We start from the raw sequence: 27,480 nt of genomic DNA on the forward strand, positions 1-27,480 counted from the left end.
TCCTAATTGCGGGTCCGGCCTCCCTGTTGACTCCCGAAAGTCGCATTTGCCTTGCCTCGCTGACCTAGGCTGGGCTGTAGGACGCCGGAGGGTCTTCCATTAATGCCTCACTGGGGATCTGAGAAGTCGGCTTTTATCACCCCGTTTCGCTCATTAGAATTGATACCGGGGGTATGGTACTGGTACTAGCAAGCAGACCATACTGCAGCACCTGGTGTCGGTCACATACGGAGGAGATTAATTGGATGCCGTACCACCTGCTTCCCTTCGTTGATTAAGTTCAATTCGGGGAACATGACAGGGTGACTGTATACGGTGGGTAGCCGGTAAGGAGCCCAGATATCGTACTCGGATGCCGCATTTGTCTGTGCTCATCATACCTAACTCTAGACGCCTGTGCCGATGATCGTATCTCACTAACCTCGATAGGATACAGAGAGCACTCTCAATCAAACCCCTGCGCTCTCCCGGTGTCTACCTGTACAGCGACTATATAGTCTATGTATAGCAAGAACGCCTACCGGGCCCAGCTGCTCAAGGCAGCCCACCTCTAAAAAGGTACAATAGTGCGCCACCGTCTGAGGAAGCACGTCACTCGATGCCCTCGATGCCCGAGAACTCGACGAAAGACAAGGGTGCGGGGTTCAAACGCAGCAGAAGAAGTAGCCGGCATAAGATAAGCATTATATTGCATATAGGTCATATAGTTTGCATATGGGGGTCGTATCGGCATTCGGCTCGTCTACGAGCTAGATCTAAAAGATACAATGTGAGCTAGGGATAACGAGAGGTCCGAGGTTATTACCGAGAACACAGAGCTTGTAAGTTAAAAACGTTCGGTACGGACGACTGGATGGTACACACGTGTCGTACTTCTACGGTAAGCAGACAGGGAACGACGCGAGAGGAATGATGGAAATGGATATATTGAAGGAAAACGTCGAGACAAGGAGAGTGATGCGAGTTGGTTAGTCCATTAAGTTGCTGAAGCCAAGAAACCGGTAAATGGATGGGTGATGTGAATGAAGGAGGTGACGGCAACACGGGCGACAGCAGGGGGGAAAGCGATATGCGCAAATCAGGATATCCACAGGAAAGAGAACATAGATGTCGGTTTGAAAAATGGGGTGATATGTTGCGATGATGATGAATGCTTGAATATACAGGATGAAATGAACTGTGCGGGTTTGGTTAGACGACTAATCAATTCATGAATGTGAGGACTTACGAGTAACAAAAACAGATGGAAACAACGGCCACGCTATAGACACCATGAACAGGGCGCACCCTCGTTCAGAACGTTCGGACGCCGAGATGAAATCAAATGCAAGGGTAAACTCTGAGGCCCAGACATGATGGACGCCTCGGGGTTAGAAACTGCGGGCATCCTCGCCATCGCTCAATGGGTACAGACTCAGAGTAGTCATGTCGCCGAGATGCAGCTCGTGCTCGGGCCGGAGCTGCAGGCTGGTCGGGGAGCCGTTGAATTCCGTCAGGCAGAAGCTCGGAGATGAAGGTTCAGTCGGCGACCTTGCGGAGACGGATGTAGTGTTGGAGACGGATGTAGTGTTGGAGGCGGAGGACTCCTGGCGGGCGTGCATCATCCCAGGTCTAGCATAGCGACGCGGGCTTTGTGAACGCGAGCGCGAGCGCGACTCGGAGTGGGAAGTAGCGTCGAAGTCGGGTAGGGATGCGCCTTTTTCGAGCATGAGAAGAGACATGTTGGGAGGGACGTTGGGGAAGATGGAAGACGTGGAGCTGTTGCGACGGTCCTTCTTCTCCTGCTGGTCCGCATGCTGATGCTGGTGCTGCGACCGATGCGCAGTCGGCGACGGCTCGCGTGAAGCGAGTTCCGCCCGCCGAGCGAGTCTTGCATCAGGCGTGGTGAATGTCCTGCTCCTCGGAGTCAAAGGGTCCTCCGCGTGCCCGCCTCCCGAATGTGGAGCAACCCACTTCGAAGTCGACGCCAAGGAGGTAGAAGCCCTACTCGGAGGTGCAACATGTGTCAGATCCACCGCCCCCTCCGTGCGCTCACCACGAGCAGGGCGCGTGAACACGCGCCCCGACGGCGGAGCTGCCCTGACCGTGTCGGGCCTCTGAGTCCTCCACCTCTCCACCTCTAGATCTCTCTCCCTCTCCCTCTCCCTGTGGCGATACCGCTCTGCCCGCATCGCCCTCGCCTCCGCCTCCAGCCCCTCCATCCGCACCCTCAGCCTCTCATTCTCCTCCCTCCTCCTCTCAGCCCCCTCTCTCAGCTCCTCGTTCTCCGCCCTAAGCGCCCCCATCTCCTCGCGCATACCCTTCGCGACCACCTGCGAATCGCGCAGCGCACCAAGAAGCGCCTCTGTCTCAGCCGCATGCTTGTCCTTGAGCTCCTGCACAACCGCATTCAGATCAACACCCGCTGCGCCAGCCGACGTAGCGAGGGACGAGATAGTACGTGGGGAGGTCATACTCGTCTGGCTAGCGCCGCTGCGCCCGCTCGTGCCGGTCGTCGTCGTCGTAGCAGAAGTGAACGTCGGGCTGCCGCCCCACACCTCTGACGAGCCAGACGCACCGCGGGGCGTCGAGCGGTTCCAAGAGGTCGTTGACGCGCCCGAGACATCAGAGAAGCCCGTGCGCGAAGGTGTGGTCGTGCGAGACGGCGCCCGTTCGTACCGGTCGCCCGCGGCGCGAGTCGGTCTACCGGTGAGCGCTGGGTCACGGTCGTTGTCGAGAAGCCCGGCCGCAGCGAACGCCTTGACTGTCCTAGGACCGAGCCACTCCATGGGCGGTGGACGTCCATCGGGCAAACCATCGCCATCGCTGGCGTAACGAGGCGAGTATACGCGTTGCTTGCCAGAACCAGGGCCGTACCCAGCATAGCGGGTGCCGTTGCCTGAGTTGTACGCATATCCAGCTGCAGAGCTCGAAAGCGCCGACCCAGGCCGGTTTGGAGAAGGCGGGGAGAACGTGGGTGCCAGTGGCGAGCGATTGCCACCGGAAGAGCCTCCTCCACTCGCCGAAACGAAACGTCCAGGGGGGCCCTCTTGCACACTGTGGCTTCGCTGACGCGTCCTGAGGGTCTGAAGGCGGCGAGCAGAGGACGTCACCCCAGATATGGCTGGGCGGTCGATGTCACCACCGCCAGCGGGGCGCGACACATCCACAGACGAGCGCGAGACGAACTCCGCGGACGGGCGTTGAGGAGTTTCATACCTCGAAGACCGTCCCACGTCGAAGCTCGCCACGCGGGGAACAGCTGACCGGCGTCTCGGGAGCGACGTCGACGAGAGGGACGCGTACGCGACCTTCGTCGGGGACGGCCGCGCACCCGACGACGGGGACGAGCGCGTGGGGCTATGTCCAGGCGTCGAAGACTGGTACGCGAGGTACGGCCTGCGAATGGGCGTCGTGCTGCGTGAGTCTCCTCCGCTCACTCTGCGTTGACCATCCCGATCGATGCTCCGGCGGTCCTGCCGCGTATCGGTGGGTGATTCGGGGTTGGTGAGTGGCACAGCCAAGGCAAGCGGCGAGGGCGGGTTCGGTCGGCGGCGCATGCTCCCGGCGTGCATGTACTTGAAGGTGTCGTCGATGTCCTGCTGGCTGTCCCAGTGTCCGGTGGTCTTGCGTCCTTCGGCTGCCGGAGGGGTGATGGAGTGTTTTCCGCGAAGGATGCTAGGCATGATTTGGGCTCGTCCTGCTCCTTCCGGTGATCCTTCCCTCGCTGTTTCTACCTCATTCTGAGAGGACATGTACGACCGGCGTGTAGGTGATGACTGAGCGAAGCTTTCTTGTTCGAATGGCGTAGCGGCGAAGTTGAGGAACGATGATTGTTCTCTGAGATATACAGGTGACATTGAAACGGGCGATCCAAGTTCGGACTGAGATATGGCTAGCTGTTCGGTTTCAAACTGAGAGATGGTAGGTAGCGTTGGAGGTGAGCCGGGGATGGGGGATAAATATGGGGACGGAGAGGGGGTAGTGCCAGACAGGGGATGAAACGACGTCTGAGGGGATTCTCGTGTCTGTCGAAACGTAGGGGTGCCTTTTTGGTAGCCCGTCCCAATCGAGCTAGAGAAGCCCCTGTGTGGGCTCAGGAGAGCAGCAAGGTCAGGATCCATGCTGCTGAAGGTTACGCTTGTATCGCCATAGTGATGCCGACTGCTCTCGTCCATAGGGGAATGAAAGCTGCGGTCGACTACTATGCCATCTGTGCCGGCGAGCCACTCGTTTGCAGTCCCCGCGTCCTCGTGGCGAAGAGCATGGAGAACCTCGGTGTTGAGTTTGGATGTGGACAGGTCAAGAGCAAAGTCTATGGAGATCGATGAAGGGTGTCTGGTGAGGGGGGGAGGCATGAAGTCCCCATGAGTGGACTCGGGCGACGGGCTTCGTGCAGTCGAATCTTCGAAGGATGGAAGGTATCGGGAAATACCAGAGGTTTCTGCTTCCATGATCGTCGATAGGTCTGGTCCGACGACGGGTCGAGGAGGTGAAGGGGCTGCTAAAATGGAGGTTAGACCGAGGAATCCTCCCGTCAAGCGCACGAGAAGATTTACTTACGAGGTAAAGGCTTGGCTCGGTTATCCTCCAAAGGGCTACGAGACCCTATTAGAACGTATATGAGGAACCACTCGGGCTAGAAGCGTCATGATACAACACACCTCGGCTACTATTCAGAGATCTATCCGGAGTGCGAGACAGTCTGAAGGTATCGTCTTCTGGGTGACGATTGACGGGTGATGGGGGATAGGAACGGGCTTCCTCCTCCTGTACGATATTTGAGGGTTCGATGGATATGGTTGGAACATCTGCCTGGCGGAATGTGCCAGATGGTTTCCTCTCAAGTATTGCAGAGCGTCGAAACGAGCTAAATGCTGAGAAAGCGTATTTGACGGGGGTCGCAGGTGCAGGGGAGTTGGCAGCTCTGTTACCGCTGGTGTCGGCGGGGCCGCGGCCATTGGTGGGCTTGCCTTGGCCGAAGGGGATGAGGTTTCGGATGGATCGAAAAGTGGAACTGGTGTTGTTCGGCCCAGGGGTTTTGATAGGCGTGGAGGCGTCTGAGACCTTGCGCTGGCGACCGAGCGAGCGGGAGAGGGAGGTGCGGGAGGTGCGAGGTGTGACTAGAGTCGCGGGGGTCTGAGACACGTCCGCCATGTCTAACAACTATGGCGAACAAGCTGCAGTGATGATAAAAATGCGTCGAATAAGACCATCCCCGTGGACAAGACGAGAATCTTGCCGAGACACGTGAAGGAGGGGAGCGGGAGAAAGTAGTTGTGATATGTGTCGCGTCGAGAAACGCGCACCCGAAAACGAACATTGCGGGATACTAACCCGACGGATGCAATGTCTCAAACCAGTAAAGCCCCTATCATCTCGGCACCCCAGACTCTTCGGGTCAGGGCTGGACACTCTCCCGACGAACATTGGGTGGCCTTTTCATTTACAGAAGATGGGCTTGAGTGGACGTATTTGCTGCGTTTGAGCGACCAGACGTTCGGAAGCTTTCGGAAACGTGGCTGCTGCAAATAGTAACCCAGCTACGAGGTGCCGCATCAGTCGCCACTGGCCTCCACTGGCACAACAGCGCATTGGTCACCATTAGCGCCAAACTGACTCGTCGAGAGGATAAGCTGGCGTTACGCCTCTCTGAATATTCAGTGCAAAACGAGTGTATCGCGCTGACGCGAGTTGGTAATCCTATGAAACAGCAGTGCCTCAAGACATCTTGATGCGACCTGCGTTATTAGCGAGAGTTAGGCCACCATCTTGTGGGGCATCATTGTTCAAGCGGAGCTAGCGATCATAAGAGCCTATGCTCATCCCTGCCGTCAGTTTTTAATAGAGATGGCAGACACGTTCGCCCCAGCGGGTTCCTTGTCAGCACGCACACATTGCAGGGGCAGAGCATTAAGTATTTTGAATCTGAATCTTCGACTTGCTGTGCAGTACCTGTTATTCTCCATGACACAGCCTGCACTTCTGAGGTATTAAAAGTGGCGTTCAACAACATTCCTTGTTACTCACTTCTCGGCCCCGATAATGTCCCTTGCCGCTAATCTCTTCTGGGCCTTCTGGTATGTTTTCCCGGAGATCGTCCTATATGGTGAGGGATGCCCTGATGCTATGGTTCCTTCACGCTGAAATTCGCTAATGATCTGTAGGATCATTCGCAGTGCTATTGGGCCTGGACATCTACATTATTGTGACTCGACGACGACATACTAACAACTACGCGGCAAAAACCAACATCATTGTTCTTGTTGTTGGTGCCCTGATGTTTGTGGTGGCAACTCTAGTAAGTTCCGTCGATAATATAAACGGGAGAGACCTACAGCATAAATGTTTCCTCTTCCAGCATGTCTGTTTCTCTTTGTACTGGCTCTGCTTCTCGAACTTTCTCAGTGCAGTGGACGGCGGCTTGCCTGTAAATCTTTCACCGTTATCCGTACCAATTTGGGATGCCTACCTTGACATCTTCGTTGCCCAAGAAGCTCAAATGGCTGCATTTATTATACAACTATGGCTGGGGGACGGGTTTATGGTACGTTTTCTAGGTGAAAGAAGACAGCAGCACCCTTGAATACTTATAAAACTGCAGCTTTACAGGCTCTGGAGGGTCTGGAACAATGATAAACGGGTGGTCATACCTGTTTCAGCCGCGTTTCTCGGTAGCATTGGTGAGGGCTTTTCTTAACGCTGAGGCTGAGTCAACTGCATGCCAACATCACATAGCCATGGGAATCGTGTTCATAGATGCATACGGCGACCGAGTTCGTGCTTTCAAAGGGAATATAACCCAAAGTCAGGGCGAATTCATGATGAGCATGCTTACTCCTGCGAGCGTGTCTGTTTTCGCCGTGAGCTTTGTAGTTCACCTCAGCTGCACAGGTAACGTAAAATATACTACTTATACGTGATTAGGGTAATCTGACACTGAAACCAACAGTACTGATTGCCGCAAGGATCTTCTTCCTTCATTGGCATATACGTCAACACGTGCAAGGTAGCTGGCACAGCGGTCCGATGGCTGTCGCAATTACTCTGCTTGAATCTGGCGCAATATACTCGATTTCAATGCTTATTCTTCTTGTGACGTATACGGTCGATGTGTATGTCATTTTCTCGGGAGGTGACTACTATCCCATTGTCCTGAATGCGGTGAGAACTTTACTTCTTTTCACGTAATCCCGGCATGACACCGCATATTATATCAAGTAGATCGTGCCCATTATTGTAAGTGCGCCGCTTCACTCACGGTTGAACCTGATAACGCTGCTAGTAGGGAATTGCATTTTCACTCATTGTCATCCGAATGGGTCTGGGTATAACCACGGAAATGCACTTTCGGGTGTCGGACGTTAGACAGACTGGCGTGAATGGAGATCCCAGGCCGATCGCTACGAACTCAGTTATGGTATTTGTGCAGGGCGAGTCAACGAGCACTGAGGATCCAGGCCCGAAGATGACCGGTACCCTTGAACCAAGATGTTAGGAGGTCGAGAATATTGAACCCAAGTCGACACGGCGGGGGCCTATATGGATGTGCAGCTCCCTGCATGTAAACTGGCAGTGACCTAGTTGGTGGTACATACAGTACAGACGGGGGAGGAAACCATGTGTATGGCCTATGCAAACCGCTGAAATCTATGACGGAATGTGTGAATGGGTTTAAAACCCTTGATTCCATCTCTAAGCTGTGACAAGACCAGTGCACCAGCCTGAAATGTTCATTTGGTAACTCCTGTGGAACGGTGCTCCAAGAGATCATTAAATGCAATCCCTGCGGGATTAACGAGAGTTAAGCTAACATCATATCAAGTGGAGCATCATGGTTCAAACGTTCAAGTGGAGCTAGCAATCGTAATAGCCTGTGCTCATCCCAGCCACTACCTTTGGACAAAGATGACAGACGCTTTCATCGCATACTAGCCAGCGCATGCTAACACAGGAGATGCATTCCATCGGTTTGAATACGGGCTTGTTGTCTTAGAAGCTTGAACAACCGAGCATGAAGACTGACTGGCATCGATTTTTATGGCAGTACGTATGATGATGACACAGCCCTCGCTTTGAGGTACTAAAAGCGACGTTGAACAGGAGTACGCGTCACTCCAGTTTCCGTCTCCATGATGTCCATTGCGGCTAAAATTTTCTATCCCTCTTGGTCTGTTTTCGCGGAGAGCGTCCTATATGGTGGGGAATGTCTTAGTGTTATTGTTTCCTTATGCTAAAAGTTATGGTTGGCCCGCAGGATCGTTCGCGGTGCTACTGTCCTTGGACATCTATATCATTGTGACCCGACGACGGCGTGCTGATAGCTCCACGTCAGTTACCATTGTTCTTGTTCTTGTCGTTGGTGTCTTAATGTTTGTGATGGCAACCCTGGTAAGCATTGTGTATATGACAAACCTATCACATACATAATTCCTTTTCCAGCATGTTTGTCTATCGTTGTACTCGCTCTGTTTCGCGAACTTTCTTGGCGCAGACAAAATTTTACATCCAAACAGTTCACCCATATTATGGTCAGAATTATGGAGCGCCTACCTCAACACATTCATTGCCCAAGAAGGTCAAATGGTTACATTTGTTATACAGCTGTGGCTGGGGGATGGATTCATGGTGCGCTTTCTATGCAATAAGGTGATACAGTGTTAGAATCATGATTCATTGTGAAACTGCAGCTTTACAGGCTCTGGAATGTCTGGAACCATGATAAACGGGTGGTCGTTCCTGTCTCCGAGTCCGTTGCTTATCTTGCCAGCATTGGTGAGTGCTTTTCTTCACGCCGAAGCTAAGCATTTTACATACCCATATTACGTAGCCATGGGTATCGTTTGTATAAACACGTACGGTACAATAACCCGTACCTTCGAAGGAAAGGCGACTAAAAGTCAGGAGGATTTCATGATGAACATGCTCATTCCTTCGAACATGTCCGTTTTTGCCGTGAGCTTTTCAGTCCACCTCAGTTGCACAGGTAAGTCAAAAATATGCTACTCATACGTGGTCGAGGTTATCTGATAAAATCAACAGTACTAATTGCCGCGAGGATCTTCTATCTTCATCGTCACTTACGTCAGCATGTGCACAGTAGCCGGCACACCAATCCCATGACTGTCGCAATCACTCTGCTTGAGGCTGGCGCAATATACTCGATTTCAATGCTTATTCTTTTTGTGACTTATACGGTCGAGCTGTGTACTCCTGCTGGCGTGAATGGGTACTATTACACCATTGTCCAGGATATGGTGAGGACTTTGCTTATTTCTGACGTGATCCGGGCATGACACACATATTGTATGGACTAAATTATGCCAATAACTGTGAGTGCACCGCTTCACTCGCAGTTGAACCTGATAACACTGCTCCTAGGGAATTGCCTTTTCACTCATCGTCCTCCGTATGGGTCTGGGTATAACGATGGAAATACACTTTCGGGAGTCAGAGACCAGGAGGACTGCAGGGCCTAACTCGTTCGCAACTAACTCGATTATGGTATTTGCGCGGGGTTCATCGCCGGACACTGAAGGTTCAGAACCGAAGCAGACAGAGCTTTTGGACCAAGGTGGCAGGAGGACAAGCATTCAGAACTAGGTTGCCGTAACGGGATACACTTATTGATTTTTGATTTCCTACACGTGAAGTGATGACCTTGATGGAGTGCATGCTACGACGAACCGTGGGACAGTTGTTTTGGATTTTTACCATCGTATTCCTAGACTTATACGAGGATGGGAACCGGATGTATGGTATCGGTAACCTGCTCAAATCCGTAATGAAACACATTAACTATTGCAGAGACTAGGCTCGGTTGCATATGAGAACCAATGTGCCGGTTTGAAAGCTCGAACGACGCTGAAGGATGTCCATTTTCATCATCATTGATTAATGTGGTACAAGTTGAAACGTATATCTACACAAGAATGCTACATATTGGAAGCATTCCTGCACGAATCCAGACTCAGAAGATGGTATCCTTGCATAAGCGCATATCTCGCCTTAGCCCATCTCCAACATGAGTGGGAACAGAACAGAAGGGCTGCGCAAAACGATATGAAGAAAAGAATGAAATGAGGGTATTCAGCCCTTGAATAGTCCGTGCTTAAACGGGAGCGAGGATGACGGGGTTCAGGCGGACCCACGAGTAGGTCGTCTGTTGCGTCCAGAAGAGAGACAGGGCTCCGTAGTATGCGCCGAAAGATGCACAAATGCCGAGGGCACCACCAGCGGTCGCGAGGTGGTCGATACCTGAGAGGGAGAGAATTACACCATGCACGTCATCAATATACACTTGTGGCCTACCAGTGAAAGCGTTAGCAGACAGGCAAGCAAGGGCGAAAACTGTAAAGCCGAGCGTTCCCACAATGGGCAATGTGGTGCGGAGTGCACCGAGCCTATCAATAGACGATTAAAAAAGTCCACGCCCTTGGGAAATACGAGCGTTCTTACAAGAACACGAAGGTGATAAGACTGTCGAGATGTTCAGTAACCCTATCAGTACCGCAATAAGACAACACCTACCACCAGATGGCCATGTAAATGCCAAGAGCGTTGTAGTATGCTTGCGTCAGCTGGCCATCGACGGTGTATGCGGCGCTGAATTTCCTCTGAGATAGGAAGGTCTTGTTGGATGTACCAGACTTACGTGAGACCGAGTTGTGGTAGGTAGAGAGCACCGTAGCTGAAGTTAAAGCCACCGTAGGTGCCGAACACAGTTCTAAAAGCCAATATTAGGAGTAGTTCGAGGTGCTTTTCCCGAGATTCACTTACGCGCTGAAAGTGTTTCCAAGGAACATCTCCCAGAGGCCAACGATAGTTTGCGAGATGCCACCGTAGCTAGAGCAACAGTCCATCACTATGATTTGATGATCATTAAAAGTCACTTACAAGGTGGCGAACACCATTACGAGGTTGTACGTGTCGTCAACCCCGGCACCAGTCAAGGTAAGGATCGACGAGCACAGGAAGACCGTCCCGTAAGCCAGCATGCCCAGGGGCGCCTTTCGAGCAAGGATCAGCCGTGTCGCGTCGAAGGCAACATTGACCGTCTACTCACCGGGTTACCAAACGTCCGCTGATACGGTTGCGCCTGTTGTGTCTGCGGCGAGGGAGTCTCAGAGTTCACTGTGTTGACATAGTAGTTGTCCTTGTTCTCCTCCTTCTCGACCGAGTTCGAGTGCGACATGCTGGCACTAACGGATGCTCAAAGCTTGTTCCGAAAAATCAGGGATGACGGAAAGAGGAGAGAAAGGGAAAGACGAAGAGGAAGGATGAACTCCTAGGAAATTCGAGAGGTTCCAATAAGAACGCTGGCAGGTGCGAATGGGCAAGAGCTGCAAACCTAAACCGGCCTTGTTCTTGCGATCTTTTATACACGCCCATTCTCCCGGGATGGATGCACATACTCGGCCTACACTTGTGAAACTGACCCATTTGGCACGATACGGTGCGCTATGGTCCGTCCATCTATGGATCAGACGTGCCCGCGCTCGCACGGGGGAGAAGTGCACGGCGAGGCCCAAGCTGCTGGAAGCGAAGCACCTCAATATCCCATCCTCGCACGCACGCGCGCCAAGGCACACCTGCAAGCCGGGCCCGTGATTGAGAGAGATTTGAACCGGGCTAGGGGTCTTTGCGGTTCCTTTTTGTCGTGACTTGGGTCCCAGGGATCAAGAAGCAGGAAGCGGGCGGACGTTTTGTTCGCGCTGGCATTACTTACCGTGCGTCCTGAGTGTGCAAGTGCGATCAGTTCAGTATCAACCCCTGACTCGGCGTCTTGCGCGAACCCCCCGAAAGGGCGATGACGCGTCCATTATGGATCAACCTCCCTGCGAATGCCTTCTCACCTGTGCATTTTTGTACGGGAAGGCCGAGTATTTTGCGAAGAATCAGGGGAGTGAGAGGGTGACCTACCGCACGCGCTTCAGGCGTGCGACTGACTCCTTAGCGGGATATCACGGAAATGGTATTCACCCCTGGTCGATCCTCTCGGTCGGGATCGCTCAGAGACGATATGGACTTGGAACGACCTACGTAGAACATGTAGACAAGTCGAGTTAGGTTGAACCCAAGTCTTTGGGAGGTGGCTGGGGGAGATGCAAAATGTGTTGTCTCTGATTGCACCAACAGTTACGGCAGTTCCAACGTGATCTCCAGTGGCGGACAGAGTGCGATGTGCGAAGTACGTGGTGACCAGAATAACGACCCACAACAGAAGATCAAGATCATTATTCACGATCATTATGCGATCTCCGTATCCGAGGAGTGCTCACCACAGCAAGACTCGGCCTGGCCCGTTGGAGCGTTCTCATGGGTCGAACATCGAACCGGTCGTACACGCTTCGTGCGCACCATCCGATTCACGTATCATAAAGCATGAATCGCAATGAACAGCGCATATGTTGTCCCGATTGGTCTCAGACACCCTGTCTCCTGCGATACGTGTTCTCCCTTGCAAACGGAAAGTTCATCCTGAATGAAGGCAACACCTCTTCAGTCGTTGGTATCCTACCAGAATCTTCTGATGGTGGTGGCATTGACGTACCTGTCTTGCCCTCTTTCCTTCCGTTTGACTCACCACAAGGTTCTTCGTCGCGTTGTACGCGCGCTCAGGCACCGAGCGCTATCCGTTAACACGCTTATTATACTCTCACGGAGGATTGACTGTTCTTCATATAGTCCACTTTCGTACACGAGAACCCAGCGAGGTGGGACACGAAGCTGGACCTCGAGGGGAGTCGCATCTTTTAGTGAACGGAGTTCCGGCGCCTTTATGAGCCTGTGTGACAATCCTTCCTCTCCTGCTGATTAGTCGATTAGTGTCTCGTTCCTCGTCGTCGAGGGGCGCCGCGTCAGCCCCCATAATCCCCTTGCGGCGATAGAGACACATCACTGTGGTTTGGGTTGTTCTGCTCCGTTTCGTTGCGGATGAGTGTCTTGTTTCATGTCCGCCTGACGTATGCAGCCTTGTATGCTTCGCATGATATGGAACATCTGGCGTATTCTCACCTGTTCATGGGTTTTTACCCACCGCGTACACAAAGGGAAGAAGTCCTTGAGAAAGACGGTGTTATGTATAAACCTGATCGGGAGATTTCAACAGTCTGAGACTCACTATTCCTCTCCGGGAGCGATGCCCACGCAGTGAAAAGCGTTGCGAGGGTCGAGAGCACTGGAGGGCTCATGATAGTGAAGGCGCGATGACACGAGCGTGTCACCTATCTGATATCAACTTCAGTAACGACAAGTAGTTGAGAGCAATTGAATGCATGGGAAGCTCGTTGATGGCGGGCCCGCGATGCCAACAGTCACGAAGACTGAAGCTAACCAGGGACGGGCCGGACAACTGAGGCGGGCCGTGATAATCTTTCCCCCAGCCCGAGTCCGCGGACAGTCTATCTATTCTTGTGTATGAGGAGAGAAAATGAGATGGAGCTTGCCCTTCTTCAAGTCCACAAACTCACCAGGCGCGATGACAACAGCCAGAGGAGAAGCACCGAGATCATTGTCTGTTCCCCTGGCCAAGCCCGATAGAAGCCCGCCGCTCTACATATGATTTCCTAATAGACACCCACCCGCCTATGCAATGACGAGCGAGAGGGCTTCGGACATCCCGGAGCGGGCTCGGAATCACGAAGCACGCCTTAAGCGGCACCGAAGCATAGGATCTGCTATATTATCAGCTCCTCGACGATTTCGACGGGTGACGCGGCCGCCGCTGCGAGTTTCTCGAGGAACATCTTTGTTGGTGTCGCCGAGCGATTTACGCTCGGACGCGCGGCCGCCGTTTAATGCTTCTCGGGGTGTTGACCTGGTGCTCCCTGCAAACTCCGCGATCCAGGCTGGCTCGTGACCATCGGCGAATATAGAGCAGACTAGCGCTGCGCAATGCTCTATTCCCGGACTATCAATGCGGCGCCAAGCGCAAGTGATCCTCAGAATAGGGCTCGGTTTAGAGTGTGAGGTGTGATTAGATATGATGGAGCGAGCGGCTGCCTGGGTTCGAGAAAATGTAGATAACAATAGGTCTTATTGAGGATAAGGGACCATCACCTGGATAAATGTGGGGCATGATGAGCTGGTAGTCATTCCATAGCGATAAACTGGTCGGCGGATTGTCGTAAGTCGGATGACTGTCCTACATTAGCGACATACCTGGTGGGGTACCGTTGAATGTCCTTGATGAAACGGCTTGATGCGTGAGGGAAATCGCTGAGGATGTACGTAGCATATCTACTCGTCGTCGATCCGAGCAGTGAGCACGTAACCACTACTCTCGTCGTCACTAATACTTGGCTCAACCCACGTCTCTGTGAATGTGAGCGTCTCAGTGCATAACAGATGTATACTTCCGTTGATTAGCTTTAGGCGGCCTGGCCGTGAGCCAGACAGGCACAAGATTTGACTGATCCGCCCAAGAACCAAGCACTAGTACTCAGCAGGCGCTGTTCCGGTGGATGTATGCGCGCGAAATCGCCTGTGAATGGAAGCGCCGTTTGTATCAACATCAAGGTGGCTAGTGCGAACGGATGGTTGAGTGAAAGCCTGGGGAAGATGGATAGCGGGCGCGAGGCGCAGGCAAACTTTGACTAGTCTCCCCGCATGTACGTTGTCAACACATGATGCAGTACGCGCGTAGAGTAACCGTGTATCGCGTTTCAGATGTTGTCGGGATTGCGAGTGTGAGCGCGGTCGCAGCAAGGTGAGAGCGCCAACGGACGTGTCTCCGTCGAATGAGGAGGTGCCGTAACCGCGTCAGTTCAAGATGGAGCAAATCGTGGGGTTGAAGCTCCGCCCGCGGACGTATGCGGCGGCTGCCAAGCGCCCCGCAAGCGACGACAAACTCGCTTGCAGGACGGTCATATCCTCGTTCTCCCCCTCCCCCTTCCTTCCCCGCATTTTTCACCCCCTTGCCATCCACCTCCTCCATTTCGTGCCTGAGCAGTAATGGCATCCCTTTTGAGAATGTTCAAGTGCGTGTTGTCATCACACCTGTCAATGTTGAGATGCTGATTTGACTTTGGGCCCCACTCTGGCGTCGTCACACTCGCCTACAGCGCGTCCTTGATTCGCCGTCCGTACACTGCCCAGTGCGCGACCGCTGCTGTTCTGTTTGGTACGGGCGACATCATTGCTCAGCAGGCCATCGAGAAGCGGGGGAAGAACCACGATGTGCGTATCTTCCACCACTACGTGCTGAACACGCGGTCATGCTAACGCGTGGTGTTGTGAGTGTAGTTCGCTCGTACCGCTAGGCTCACGTTTTATGGTGGTAAGTCCTCTGTATCAGCGTCACGGAGTCCACGAACAAGTCTCACACGGATGTACCGCCAGGTGCACTGTTTGGACCGGCCATCACGAAGTGGTTCCAGGTATTGAACCGCATCCAGTTCTCTAGCCCTACGAAAGCGGTCGTCTACCGTGTAAGTACCTCTGTCAAAACTTTGGTTTTCAAACAGGATATCTCACGACAGATCATTCATATAGGTATGGCTTGACCAATTCTTGCTCACGCCGGGTATGTCTCTTTAGGTCTCTTCTCCTGTATCCGCAGGAAGTTGACAACACGTAAATACAGGGGCTGTGGCCTTTTTCTTTGGCTCTATGAGTATCATGGAGGGCAAGGGCATTTCAGGCGCACAGGAGCGGATTAGCTCGGTGCGTATTTACTTGTTATCTGGTGATCAGTCTTCCAACAACGAGCTTTTGGTTAGGCATATGTCCCCACGCTCCTTCGTAACTGGGGCGTCTTTATTCCAACTCAGATAATTAACTTCGCCATCGTTCCCCCTCACCTGCGCTTCGTGGTTGTCAGCGTCGTCAGCTTGTTTTGGAGTGGGTGTCTCTACGCAAGTTTACTCCCGCGCTTATCCTGACCTTTCCCCTGCAGACACTTATCTAAGCGCCACTAATGCAAGGCAACAAAACCTCGCGATCGAGAACAAGATCGAGGACGTCACGGAGGCGGTCAAGGAGAAGGTTGAATAAGCAAATACCTGGTCCCGCAGAATGAATAATAGACAGTACATAACGCATACGTTACTCGCACATCCATGGACTCTTAATACCTTCAAGTCCCATCAGTACGTTAGAGTACACCACATAGAGCTTTCCTTGACCGTTCCTTCGCGCGCCCGAAAGTGTATCGTCATTTGGCACCGAGGAGATTGTTCATGTGCACGGTGAGAAGTTTTTATGCGATCGGTCAGTGATGCGCCGCCGCTCGCATCAGAGCGTCGGTAACTTCCATGCGCGTTTTGCGGACCTCGTACAACCATGCTCTGACATCCAGACGTTTCTATCGCATCTACTTCCCGCCCCAGCAGGCTGTTTCGCATGGCACTCGTGCTATGGAGGCGCTCTATTGACTCGGGAGGACACATTACAACTTTGTACCCTCGGCGATCGACATGGAGTGTGGCAGGTGTCAACCAACCTTGAAGCAATAGGCTCCGCACTGATAACTTAGTCAGGAACCTAGTGACGATATGGAGATCGGTCGTCATTGGGGAAAATGCGACTCGGGACCGATGGCGCTGAACAGCTGCAAGCACATGCGTGTCGTATGGCAAGCAACTCTAAACTCGCTCCACTCGATTCAGAGTACGTCTCGTCGCTTTTTTACTTCCTTGACGCCAACTTGACGCCCGTCCCAAGAAGCCAAGAATCCCAAGGCCACGCATTCAAAGTCACGCCTCGTGTCATTTCGACTTTTGACAGTTCGTGAGGACGATCGTACATACCCGGCGGGTTCCCATGCCTTTCGACTTGAAGCTGCTCAGCCCAAAGCGGCTCGCTCTTGCGCTCTTCTGTGAGTTGACTCTTGGCCCTTGACATGTTTCCATTCAACCTTTTCTCTTTCCTTGCACTGACCCTGCCACGTCTTTGCCCATGCTCTCCGCCTCGAACACGTTCTTCCATTTGACGCTCACGACTCGCCGTCTTGCCGACTCAATGTAATGCACAGTCTACGTCACCTACCGCATCGCCTACCGCCTCGTCCTCTGGCCCTACTTCCTCTCGCCCCTGCGCAAAGTCCCTGGCCCGCCCCTCGGCAACCCCATCTCGGGCCACTTCCCGACGATCCTCAAGGAGGCAGCTGGCGTGCCCCAGCGAAGGTGGCTGAACAAGTACGGCCCCGTCATACGCGCCGTGGGGCCATTTGGCATCGAGCGCCTTGTGTTCATTAACCCGGAGCCGCTGAAGAGGATCCTGGTTACTGATGCGGTGGACTTTCCGAGGGTGAGTTGCGGTTCTTCGTGCTCGATCTTTACCTCGAGTTTCTCTATGTATCTCATTGAACGTCATACGGGATGCTGTAGCCCGATTTCTTCAGACATATGATGGGTATATGCGCGGGATATGGCCTTTTTGCAGCGGACGGTGCCGACCACAAGCAGATGCGGAAAGCCATGAACCCTGCATTCTCTATTGCCAACCTGTCTGCTCGTGCGTACTCTGTACTCCAGCACCGAACACGAGTATCTAACATAAATGTGCTCAGAGACCGACATGTACTATGATATCATTGAAGAGTACGTTTCCTATATCCAGCTGATGCCAAGCAGACGCTCGAATTGCGAGTACTGATTGGTGATATTTCAGCTTCATGAAGGTCCTCGACGCCGAGATTGACGCGGAGTCAAATCCTGAAGAAGGCAAAGTTCTTCCCGTCTATGCCAGACGTACGTTTTTCGCTTTGCTTTTCCGGGTGAATGCGCTTCTTGAAGCTAAGCGACGCGACGCAGTGAACAAGGTCACCCTGGACATCATCTGCAAAACCGCGTTTGGGTATGACGCAAATACCATCCATAACAACGAAGATCCGCTTGCGGTCGCGTATGAAGAACTTTTGGACTTGCAGTCAGGTGCGTATACCCTACCACAAAACGGAGACACACTGAGACTGAACGTACATCCACAGGCGAGAATCTGGCCAACCTTTTCCTCGCACTCACCATACCAGGCATGCCCACCTTCTTCCAGTCACGCACGGCTTGGAGGCTACGCAACTTCTTCAAGCGGTTCCGCGCTACCTGTGTGTATAATCCCATCTCTTTTACATCTGCCCTGACCTTGCCTTGAAGACTCTGTAGGCGTTACCATCGATTCTATGAATCGCGTGAAAGCCTGCTCGCGCGCCATTCTGCAGGAACGCATCGCCGAAGTCTCAACTTCGCTGTCTGAGACTGGCACGACGCGGCAAAAGGACCTCATCTCAGTCATGCTGCAGGCGCGTATGTCCGAGAACCCAGATGGGAAAGACATTGGAGCGTACTTCAGCGATGCAATGATGGCTGAGCACGTTGTGCGTTTCCCTCACTTTGTTTTGCCTTGGGTTTGGGAGCTTACAAAAATGGCATTACGACGGCGTGGGATGTAGCTGACGTTTCTGCTTGCGGGACATGAGACTACGGCAAGCTGTCTGGCGTGGACGCTCTGGGAGCTCGCGAACGATCACAAGTCGCAGAGTAAGCTCCGCGCTGAGCTGCAGGCACTCGTGAAGGAGAGCCCAAGGCCGGATTTCAGGCAGTTGAAAGATTCACCTTTTTTGGATGCCGTCATGTACGTTGTTGCCCGTCCTTACTCCGAAGAAACGCTCACGAGAATATGGTTCTCTGGTAGGATGGAGAGCCTTCGACTATGGGCACCTGTTCCCGCAACAGTACGCAAAGCAGGCAGAGACGTATACCTCGATGGCGTGTTTGTTCCCAAAGATACCATTCTCTACATCCCTGTGAGTACCTCCATTCTTCGCTCCCTGTCCCCTTCCTCATGACCTATACTCAACGATCATGCGTCAGATTCTCGTCTTCAACACCTGGAAAGAACATTGGGGCCCTGACGCCGAGTCCTTCAACCCTGAGCGGTGGTTTAACCTGCCCGACAACTATAATTCAACATTCTCCTTGCTCAGCTTCACCGCCGGTCCGCACGCGTGCATCGGGAGGCTGATGTCGATTATGGAGATGAAGGCCGTCCTTGCGTGAGTCCTATATGATGATTGTGCAAATGGAGCTGACACGGGTGTATGGTATTCTCAGGATGATCATCACTCGGTATGAGTTTGATAGGCTTTCTCCGGACCAGGTGCCCAAGCCTACGACGGGGGTAACGACGAGTGAGTTGGTTGCGCTTTTCTGTATGGAGGTGGCTCTTATGATGTTTGTCTCGCAGAACCCGCTGATCACATGCCGTTGCGCGTTCGCAAGGTCTTGAGGGTCTAGCGTTCAGAAGTGATTAATATTGTGACATCTCGAAACTCATCTCAGCTACGACGCATCTCTGCTTCATCTCACCTTAAAGCTTGTATAATTTGTTCTCTGTGGGTTCATTGAATATCCCCTTTAGTGTCCTGCTTCTATCAGCCCTGTACAGCGCTGGAGTCCACGCGCACATGTGCGTGACTGTGCTCTTTGTTCGTATTGATAGCGTACTCGCCCACATGGACAGATCCTAGTCTGTCTCACTCAATCGAGTCAACTTTACCTTCATCATAACTGCCAATCCGTCGCGGTCGCGGTCGCGGTCGCCTTAGCTTGGGCGCTAAACCATGCTACGGACCGTCATCCACATTGAGATCAGCACTGGTATTGAGTTGTGGTCCTTCTGTTTGGAACGGGTGATTGCCATCCCAACAATCTGTCAATCAGCGTCCTTCAGTCATCTGTACCTATGAATGGCACACAGCGGGGGCCGACACATCTCTGGCAGGGCTCATTCAAGGGCTCGCGACACCTGGGACAAGTCCAGGGCAACCAAGACACCGATTGCGCTTGTCGTAGGAAATCTTCTTTCAAGTCCCATTCAAACTGTTTCAGTTTCATCATCTCTGGATCTGAATAATTCGTGCTCATCGATGCTGCGTGCACGGCTGTCATACCGCCATATCTAAGTCCCACGGCTTGGCGAACCGGCTCCCGAATCACCTCATGAGATCCGGAGAACTTCTCCGACGCAACACCTCGGACTTTCAAGGTCATTCCCGCTATCTTCTGGTTGCCTCGGCTGATCCATTCTCGTAAGACTAAGCACCATGTCATTAAGTAAATCACTCCACGCAATACTATTTTCCCGTGGGTTGCTTTCACCATGCATGGGCTCAGCGCGTTTATCTAGTCTTCTTCTACCTCTGGGTCATGACGCGAATGATTCTCTCCTTTCCTTTTGCATGTCACTTCTACCACGACTCGTATGTCACATACAATAGCGACCTACAACGGAATATCGTCCTCACTGTCGCTCCGGTAGTCAATGTGGCATTCTATGTCGTCGTGCTCGTAATCGGCGCCTGGTGCATATTGAACCTCTTGAAGCAGCCATATGCTGCGCTGTCCTCCAGCACACGTTCTTCACACTCCGTCTTACGTCGGCATGCATGTTTCTACACCATTTACGTGATCGTGATGCTTTGCCTCGGTACAACGTTCATGGTTTGCCTCCAGTTCGTCATCTCCCATGACGCGTTGAATCCGACTGGTATATCCGACCCACACACGGAGAAGTCTAGTATAAGGGCGTATGGGATAGCGAACACTGCGTTTGCTGTGATAGGGCTTTTGTCAGATGTTTTGGTGGTGAGTGATCATTTACTTTCCATACACTCCTATAACACTGTTGAATCCAGGTTTGGCGCTGCTGTGTGGTGTACCGGGAGGCCTTTCTATGCTACTTCGTACGCGTCGTGTGTTGGCTGTTATATGCCGCCGACTTGGGTGAGTTACGGCCTTCGATAGACTCTTCTCGTGTTGATACTCACTATCTTAGCCATTGGGGTGTCTTCTACCGTTACCTTCTCCACTCCTACGGAGTTCGGTCACCATACGCCTATCGTACTCGCACGGGTCGCACTCTGCATCTCGGCATCACTGAACATTATTTGCACTGCCTTGATTGTCGGACGCCTGTACTCTGTTAAGAAGTATTTCTCGAACATGATGGGTATGCCTCCGCGGTCTGAAGGTCCCGGTATTCTTTGCTTACCTTGAATTTGTCCCGTAATCGCAGGTTCTTCCATTCAAAGCCAGATTCAGTACACCACCGTTAGTGCCATGCTCATCGAGTCATGTGCGCTCTACGCCACCGTGTCCCTCACCTTTCTGGTCCTATGGCTCCTCTCCAGCCCCTTTACATTCCTTGTAGCGGTCATATACGGCGAGTGTCAGGTGAGTCTTTCTTCATTTAAGCTTTTGTACATGTCCTAATGTAGAATCGAGATAATCTCCGTGTTTCTTGTCATATTGCGCGTTTCCAAGGGAATTGCATGGTCAAGTGCAGTGGACTCGGACGCTATTGCTGATCTTGATTTGACCAAGAATTGACGAACTTTAAATTCAATGGATTTGATGCCATGTATGGGATGTTGGTATAATTATTTCCTTGGTGCTCGGTCGGGGTGTCGTGAACATGATGAAGGCTATTAGGGTAAACATTAAGAGCTTGTGGCAGTGAGATTCCGAGTTCATTTATGCTGCGCTCACGAGTGGACAGCGAGGTTCTCAGTTATACCACATCGATTTGTATACAGCGAACATATATCTTTGATTATCCACCGAAATCTCTAAAACTCCCAGCTGCGTAAACAGGGGGTTAAGTCAGTCAGACTATATGAAGTGATGCTACTTAGGCTAATGGATATTTCACTCTTCGACAACGTCCATGGACTGCTCCGGATTCTCGTATTACTAGCATACTAGCTCAGCACTTCATTATCAGGGGTATCGCCTTCATGTATATGCTATTTCATTTTGACAAAGAGATAAATTATAGATAAACCAGCATTGTTCTGTCCGCTCAGATGCACATGCCCATTACTGCCACTCCTACTCAAAATGTCGTCTTTGACTCCGGGTCTTCAGTGTTGGTCGACGGGCCCGGCGCAAATAGCATAATCGAGTTTGTACCGGTCCAGCTGTGCCCTGCACTCCTCGGGATAGTCCGCCCGGCCCCTGACGTCTGAAGGTGCATCTCCGTGGTGACACCCAGGCCCATTCGAATGACAATCAGCGAAAACGCGATTCCCTACGAAAATAATGAGTATACTCTATCCTGAGCCCACCCGAATACATACAATTATAGGAACAATCTGCGTAAACCAAGTTCTGTTATAGTGATTTTGCGCTAGCAAAATAGCAGACAACTCACCGCGTTCATGACGATGGGGTAGTAAAGCTCGTCACTGCGATCGAAATGTCCAATCTCGGCTTCATAGAACGTTACAAGAAGAATGAGCATTGCTGTTGAGTAAATTGCGCCAGACTCAAGTAGAGTAATTGCAACAGCCATGGGATTCGTGCGACGGCTACCGTGGACGTGTCGGCGTACGTGACGATAGAGATAGAGGATCCTCGCGGAAATCAGTACTGTGAGGGGCCATGTCGTCAGAATGTGTCGTTCCGGTAAACGTGGTTTAGTTCATTTTCAATTACCTGTGCAGCTAAGGTGGACGACAAAGCTCATGGCATAAACAGATATGCTCGTGGGCACCATCATGCTATCCATAAAGCTCCACTGACTCTGGGGCGCACTCCCTTCAGATCCAAGAACTTGAATGCCATATGTGTATAAAAAGACAATTCCCATCGCTGAGTAAAGTTTGATGGGTTTGATAAGGATTAGGCTTTTCTTTCTGAGAAGTGCTCACCAATATTTGCGAGGAACCCCACGGAGACAGGTATGGCAACCCGTTTGTCATTATTCCAAACTTTCCAGAGCCTGTATAGCTGTGTTTCGACAACAAAAAATGATCACTGACTCGCGTATCATTTAATCAGCCCAGAAAACATACCATGAACCCATCCCCCAGCCATAGCTGCACGACGAACGCAACCATCTGAACTTCTTGCGAAGCCGTAATTTTGAATTCGGTAGTGACAATGACATGCACTGACAAGGGCAATGAGCTCTGATTTTGATCCAAACATTCTCGTGTGCTCTGTGACAGCTGATTTTGAACGCTCGCATAAATAAGCTCAACAGAGTTCAGAAGGTTGTAAAAGTAGGAATTGTACAGAGATGCGCAGATGTGCTAAAGGCATGCAAGTTAGTCGATGAACTCTGCCGCCCACAGAATGAATGGGCTTACCAATGTTGCCATCATAAACATCAGGGCACCAACAGCAAGAACAGCCACGTTAGCCTTAGTGGACGAGCCGTTGGCTTGCTTCCGTCGAGTCATAACTATGTAGATGTCTAAAGCAAGTAACACAGCAAAGGCTCCTGTAGATTTTCGAGTGCCTATTCATATGAAGAACATTGACGGAGTAGCAGAAATACGGCTCACCATAGAGTATGATCTCCGGAAAGACGAACCAGAAGGGGGCAAAAAGACTGCTCGCGAGGGACCACATTGAGGCAAAAATGCGCGCGACGAAAGTATTATAAGGAACAGCCGACTATTAATATCCTGAGCTATACGAGCTATGCTGTATCGTCAAACCGTACCTGTGTCCCCTGATGATGGAATCACAAAGACGCCCGTGACTCTCGCTCAACCGGGCATTCATTGCACCACACTACCATCTAGAGGTTGCTGAAGTTGACCGGATTCTTCAATCTGAGAGCTTGTACATCAGCCAAGAGACGGTCAAATACATAAATTGGCATATTGTATAAAGCAGGTGTGGTGTATTATCATGCTACAATGGAGGTTCGGTCCGGTGTAAATGCCCCGAGTCTGATCCTGATAACCTGTCCGGTGGATAGATGATGGTTGCGCCGCCCCCTCAAATATCGATGCATTCACTAGCTTTTATCAGGTCGCCGACCCCATCTTTACAGCAAGTCACAAGTTTGATCAAGAATGCAAGCAGTATTTGATAGTGACAGCATCCCTAGCACCTATTGATAGCGCTGATAGGTCGAGATACAACGCTGACCTCTCGAGATATGGTTGTTTGGGGCATGACATGAGTTTTCTCGCCCGAAGTTTCAACCTTTGAGTCCGCTAAGATGAAGTCAAGGCCCCAAACCCAAGGTTAAACGTGGTGAATCCACCTCTGCGGTAATTTTATGCTTACGCGGCGCTACAATGAGGCCGAAGCGCCACTCATTTTTGTTTGGTATTAGTTGCATGGGTCAGCATCGGTTTTTCATGGCCATCGGATATACTCACATAACAACGCCGCACAAGGCGGCAATTTTCAGCTTTCGGATTTCAAGTGTTGCATCATGTTCTGTGGGAGACCCATTGCGTCTCAAATCGAAGGTACCTACTGATATCAGAGTGCTACTTCAGCCGTAGCGATCTGCTATGTCGGTTGTATCAACACGTCACTAGGTACTCTCTAAGTCTGTGACGTGCTCCTTACGGTTTACTCAAAAACAAGTGTTTACCGAAACTGCCCGGTGTGGACATGAACATTATGTTGATAGTCCATTGAGGTGTTTGAACATAACGAAGGCAAGCGCCCACTGTAACGGCGGAACGAGCCTACTCAGGCTGGTGCCGCCAGCCTACCGCCAGCTACTAAGACTCACACGTTACGATAAGAAAAGTGTACCTTAGGGTTAGGGTCGCATGTGTAACTGCAGGCGGAGTTACAATCGTCAAAGACCATCCAACAACCGAAGACCGGTCCCAACACTAATACTGTTATTAACTCAGCCGCTCTTCGATGGCTCATCCAAAATCCCCCCTCATTACGGACACACTCGTGTGCTCATATGTAAAAAAAATCCAAAAAAGCCTAAAACTACCCGAAACATGTGGTCTTGCAGCATGGCAAATCAGCACGGGCCCGTGCATCGCCTCGCTCAGCTTTTGCGCCGGCATGTACACTCTGTCTTATAAAATAGTAGGTGGGCAATGCAGGTGCGGCGGATAACACAACACATCAGCAATGTCTTTCCCTTCTACTCACCCAGGTCTATATCGCAGACTAGCGATCCGCGAGAGGCCAGGAGTTGCTAGCAACGATGGTACTTTGGGTCAAGGAGCTTGTCGACAGAGCGAGGCCAATTCTAGGGATCTTGGGGATGGATTGTGTGCACAAGGAACATCTCGGACTCAGGTGCGTACTACAACCGTCAAATGTCGCCAGTGGGTCCGACAAGGTATCTCTCGCTCAGACACAGACTGGGAAGGGGGGAAATATTCATGATACTTCCGATGGGGCAGTAGTACCCGCAGAAGAGTCTGCATCTCCACCAGATGACCAAACTCCTTCACTAACCACAATGAATCAGGATGAAGATATAGGGTGGTGGCAGATGGAAAGACGACAGTACCGGTGGAACAGCGTCCTCCACATAACAGATAGCCTAGTGCTTCTCCGAAGGGACCTTGCGATACGGGAGCGATTGATTATAACAGCGATGGTGCAGACAATGAGAGTAGTGATGAAAGCGAAACCGAAGACATGGGTGTCGAGTCAAGGTCCAAGAGGTGGCACTCATCTCCCAGCGCCGACTCTCTCGAGTCGTTTCTTAATGTGAGGTTAATCTTGGTTTCTGACTCATGTTTATAAAACTTAGCGGCGCCATGATTGTTCAGAGGCCGGCTACGATACCTCCCAAGACTAGGCACCAGTCCACCCATGCTTGTATGCTCGACTCTGTCGTGGACGTGCGTCTCTTTCTGGGTTTCTCTTTTTTGTAAATTCCTGGGGCTGAACAAACCTATAGATGAACCTTCACAGCGAGACCTCTTCGATCGACGGTTTTGGTATCCAGAAGAGACACAAAGGCTCACATGGACTCATAAGCCTATTGATGCGCGAAAAGGGCTGATCACGTAGATGTAAAGGAGGTATTTTAACTGGCGAGGTCCATTGTCCAAGCATGGATTCGCACTCTGAGGCATGCGCATGCCTTGGACACACTAAACAACGACCTAGCTCTCTGGCACGCCTTCGTTCTTCGCTGCGTCGACCTGTCGTGGTGTATGCTGCAAAGGCCAAAGAGGTCAGTCTAATTCGCATCGTGCCTCAGCGTATTGACGAGAACTGACATGTGTAACTCGGTTAGCGTCTGTATGCCGCGCCAGAGTCTTCTCGAGCGGATGTTCAGTCCGACAACGACTCTGACCATGAAGAGGGCCGTTGTGAAGGTGGCACAGATTTCCAGACACGGACACGACCTAAGAGTCATGCTGTACATGACAGTAGCCGTGGACGTGGCCACTGGGAATGGGTGGATGATGGATCGATGCACGGTAAAACACGATTCTGCCTAGTCTCTCCTAGACAGACCGAGCTACTTATTAGTCCGATGATAGTCGATCGAACAATAAGGGATTCTGCCTATGCTTCGCCTGGAATGGTTCCAAAATGACGAACTTCCTTATTTGTAAGTCATGTGTATGATTATGTCAGGTACGCGACATGAAATCGTGTTCCTAGAATGGCCAGGACATTTAGACCCAAAACACAGGAGAAGATAACATGCATAGCAACGTAGTTGATCAGATTTATTTTTGTGGGTTGCCACGAGCGCAGCGTATCACAGACACAGCTCACAGCAGATGCTCCTCCGAAGATTACTGCGAGCGGTGAGCCAAACTCCGCGGATGAGACTCTGTAAAACATTCGAGGCTACGAAACCGATTGAATGACTGAATAGTGGACTTTATGGGGCCAATATCAATGGTATGAGCGGTCTGTGCGTGACAGGCAACGCTGACTTCTTTACAACATATAAACCTGGATTGTGCGAGCAGCGGAATGTAGCAGAGCTGCAAGACCGGGTGTTGTGAATCGTATCATGATAGCGATTGCAAGTGCGCTAAAATAAAGTTAGCCCCCAGGAATACCCAAGTCGTGCAGCTTCCCTACCCCCTTTCATTAACACGAAACTTGAACCGAACTTGGATCTGGGGAGATCTGGGGAAAACGCGTGTTGCAGGCTATCAGCGGACTTTCAACATGTTTTGGACAGTAACTCTATAAGCCTAACAAGCACAGCTATTTCTCTCATAGTTTCGTGCCCATCTCTCTTAGCTTCCCCACTAACACTCGGGCCTTGCTCGCTGTGTTCTGGGTAGAGGACGTCCTGAACTCTGAATTTTGCCTTTGCTTCGTATTGCATAACGTGGCGAAGAGTGCGGGCGCGAGCAATCCAAGTGACATGAACGGCGTTAACCCCACATGTCGCATTTTGGTTGTAGGAAGGGCGGCTTCAGGGAAAGCCACACTCCTCAGCAAGGTTTGCAATCCCGATAACGCTACCAAGCCTGTCATTTATGACAAGGGGGGTCGAAATGTACGTCTTCCATGCGGGTACCGGGACATAGGTCCGAATTAAATTAGCCTCAATCCGATAGATAAGCCTGACCGGAATTGCAGGGAATCTTCGAGTAAGTGCGTCTCTGCTCAAATCTTCCAACTTCAGCCGTCTTCTACTTCAATGCTCGCAGGAAAATGCTCTGAGCTTCTTCACTGGCGACACGTACGATGATATCATTCTGAGATCTAGCAAGGTAAGCATGCTAAAAGATTTCCCGTCCGGCGTTGAGTTCAAGGACATCAGCGTGGCCTTCACGATATCTATCACCAA

The 27,480-nt window shown here is 51.6% G+C and overlaps 7 protein-coding genes across 7 annotated transcripts; 3 read left to right on the forward strand and 4 right to left on the reverse strand.

Annotated features, from left to right (window-relative positions):
• Nucleotides 1–1,370: 1,370 nt before the first annotated feature.
• On the reverse strand, nt 1,371–5,136 carry CONPUDRAFT_159739 (uncharacterized protein; the record flags this gene model as incomplete). The annotated part of the gene is made up of 3 exons (XM_007776836.1): nt 1,371–4,480; nt 4,543–4,587; nt 4,644–5,136. 3 exons carry the CDS (start codon nt 5,134–5,136, stop codon nt 1,371–1,373), a joined length of 3,648 nt encoding a protein of 1,215 aa, XP_007775026.1.
• A 4,954-nt stretch (nt 5,137–10,090) lies between these two features.
• CONPUDRAFT_66920 (uncharacterized protein) lies at nt 10,091–10,985 on the reverse strand (the record flags this gene model as incomplete). The annotated part of the gene is made up of 7 exons (XM_007776622.1): nt 10,091–10,236; nt 10,291–10,382; nt 10,438–10,479; nt 10,513–10,584; nt 10,634–10,705; nt 10,759–10,824; nt 10,876–10,985. Coding segments are annotated over 7 exons (600 nt in total), but the record flags the coding sequence as incomplete, so codon positions are not given.
• A 1,348-nt stretch (nt 10,986–12,333) lies between these two features.
• On the reverse strand, nt 12,334–13,922 carry CONPUDRAFT_85666 (uncharacterized protein). Its single transcript, XM_007776837.1, has 5 exons — nt 13,452–13,922; nt 13,103–13,391; nt 12,997–13,041; nt 12,533–12,939; nt 12,334–12,478 (listed from the first exon to the last, which is right to left on the reverse strand). The coding sequence occupies exon 4, from the start codon at nt 12,875–12,877 to the stop codon at nt 12,659–12,661; it is 219 nt and encodes a 72-aa protein (XP_007775027.1). The 5' UTR covers nt 12,878–12,939; nt 12,997–13,041; nt 13,103–13,391; nt 13,452–13,922; the 3' UTR covers nt 12,334–12,478; nt 12,533–12,658.
• A 948-nt stretch (nt 13,923–14,870) lies between these two features.
• CONPUDRAFT_112921 (uncharacterized protein) lies at nt 14,871–16,106 on the forward strand. The gene is made up of 8 exons (XM_007776838.1): nt 14,871–14,960; nt 15,045–15,159; nt 15,226–15,259; nt 15,322–15,410; nt 15,475–15,505; nt 15,566–15,645; nt 15,702–15,822; nt 15,878–16,106. Exons 1-8 carry the CDS (start codon nt 14,935–14,937, stop codon nt 15,973–15,975), a joined length of 594 nt encoding a protein of 197 aa, XP_007775028.1. The 5' UTR covers nt 14,871–14,934; the 3' UTR covers nt 15,976–16,106.
• Nucleotides 16,107–16,743: 637 nt separating this feature from the next.
• CONPUDRAFT_159742 (cytochrome P450) lies at nt 16,744–19,214 on the forward strand (the record flags this gene model as incomplete). The annotated part of the gene is made up of 13 exons (XM_007776839.1): nt 16,744–16,798; nt 16,955–17,229; nt 17,310–17,436; nt 17,492–17,522; nt 17,593–17,672; nt 17,736–17,855; nt 17,912–18,025; nt 18,084–18,295; nt 18,371–18,552; nt 18,613–18,724; nt 18,792–18,973; nt 19,032–19,108; nt 19,165–19,214. The coding sequence occupies 13 exons, from the start codon at nt 16,744–16,746 to the stop codon at nt 19,212–19,214; spliced, it is 1,617 nt and encodes a 538-aa protein (XP_007775029.1).
• Nucleotides 19,215–20,417: 1,203 nt separating this feature from the next.
• CONPUDRAFT_159743 (uncharacterized protein) lies at nt 20,418–21,308 on the forward strand (the record flags this gene model as incomplete). The annotated part of the gene is made up of 5 exons (XM_007776840.1): nt 20,418–20,564; nt 20,615–20,702; nt 20,755–20,928; nt 20,995–21,152; nt 21,204–21,308. 5 exons carry the CDS (start codon nt 20,418–20,420, stop codon nt 21,306–21,308), a joined length of 672 nt encoding a protein of 223 aa, XP_007775030.1.
• Nucleotides 21,309–21,813: 505 nt separating this feature from the next.
• Nucleotides 21,814–23,336, reverse strand: CONPUDRAFT_77765 (uncharacterized protein; the record flags this gene model as incomplete). Its single annotated transcript, XM_007776841.1, has 8 exons — nt 21,814–22,008; nt 22,058–22,072; nt 22,132–22,165; nt 22,416–22,423; nt 22,503–22,532; nt 22,775–23,014; nt 23,072–23,223; nt 23,270–23,336. The coding sequence occupies 8 exons, from the start codon at nt 23,334–23,336 to the stop codon at nt 21,814–21,816; spliced, it is 741 nt and encodes a 246-aa protein (XP_007775031.1).
• Nucleotides 23,337–27,480: the final 4,144 nt, after the last annotated feature.

This window comes from Coniophora puteana (genome assembly GCF_000271625.1).
Source record: "Coniophora puteana RWD-64-598 SS2 unplaced genomic scaffold CONPUscaffold_18, whole genome shotgun sequence".
NCBI classification, from domain to species: domain Eukaryota; kingdom Fungi; phylum Basidiomycota; class Agaricomycetes; order Boletales; family Coniophoraceae; genus Coniophora; species Coniophora puteana.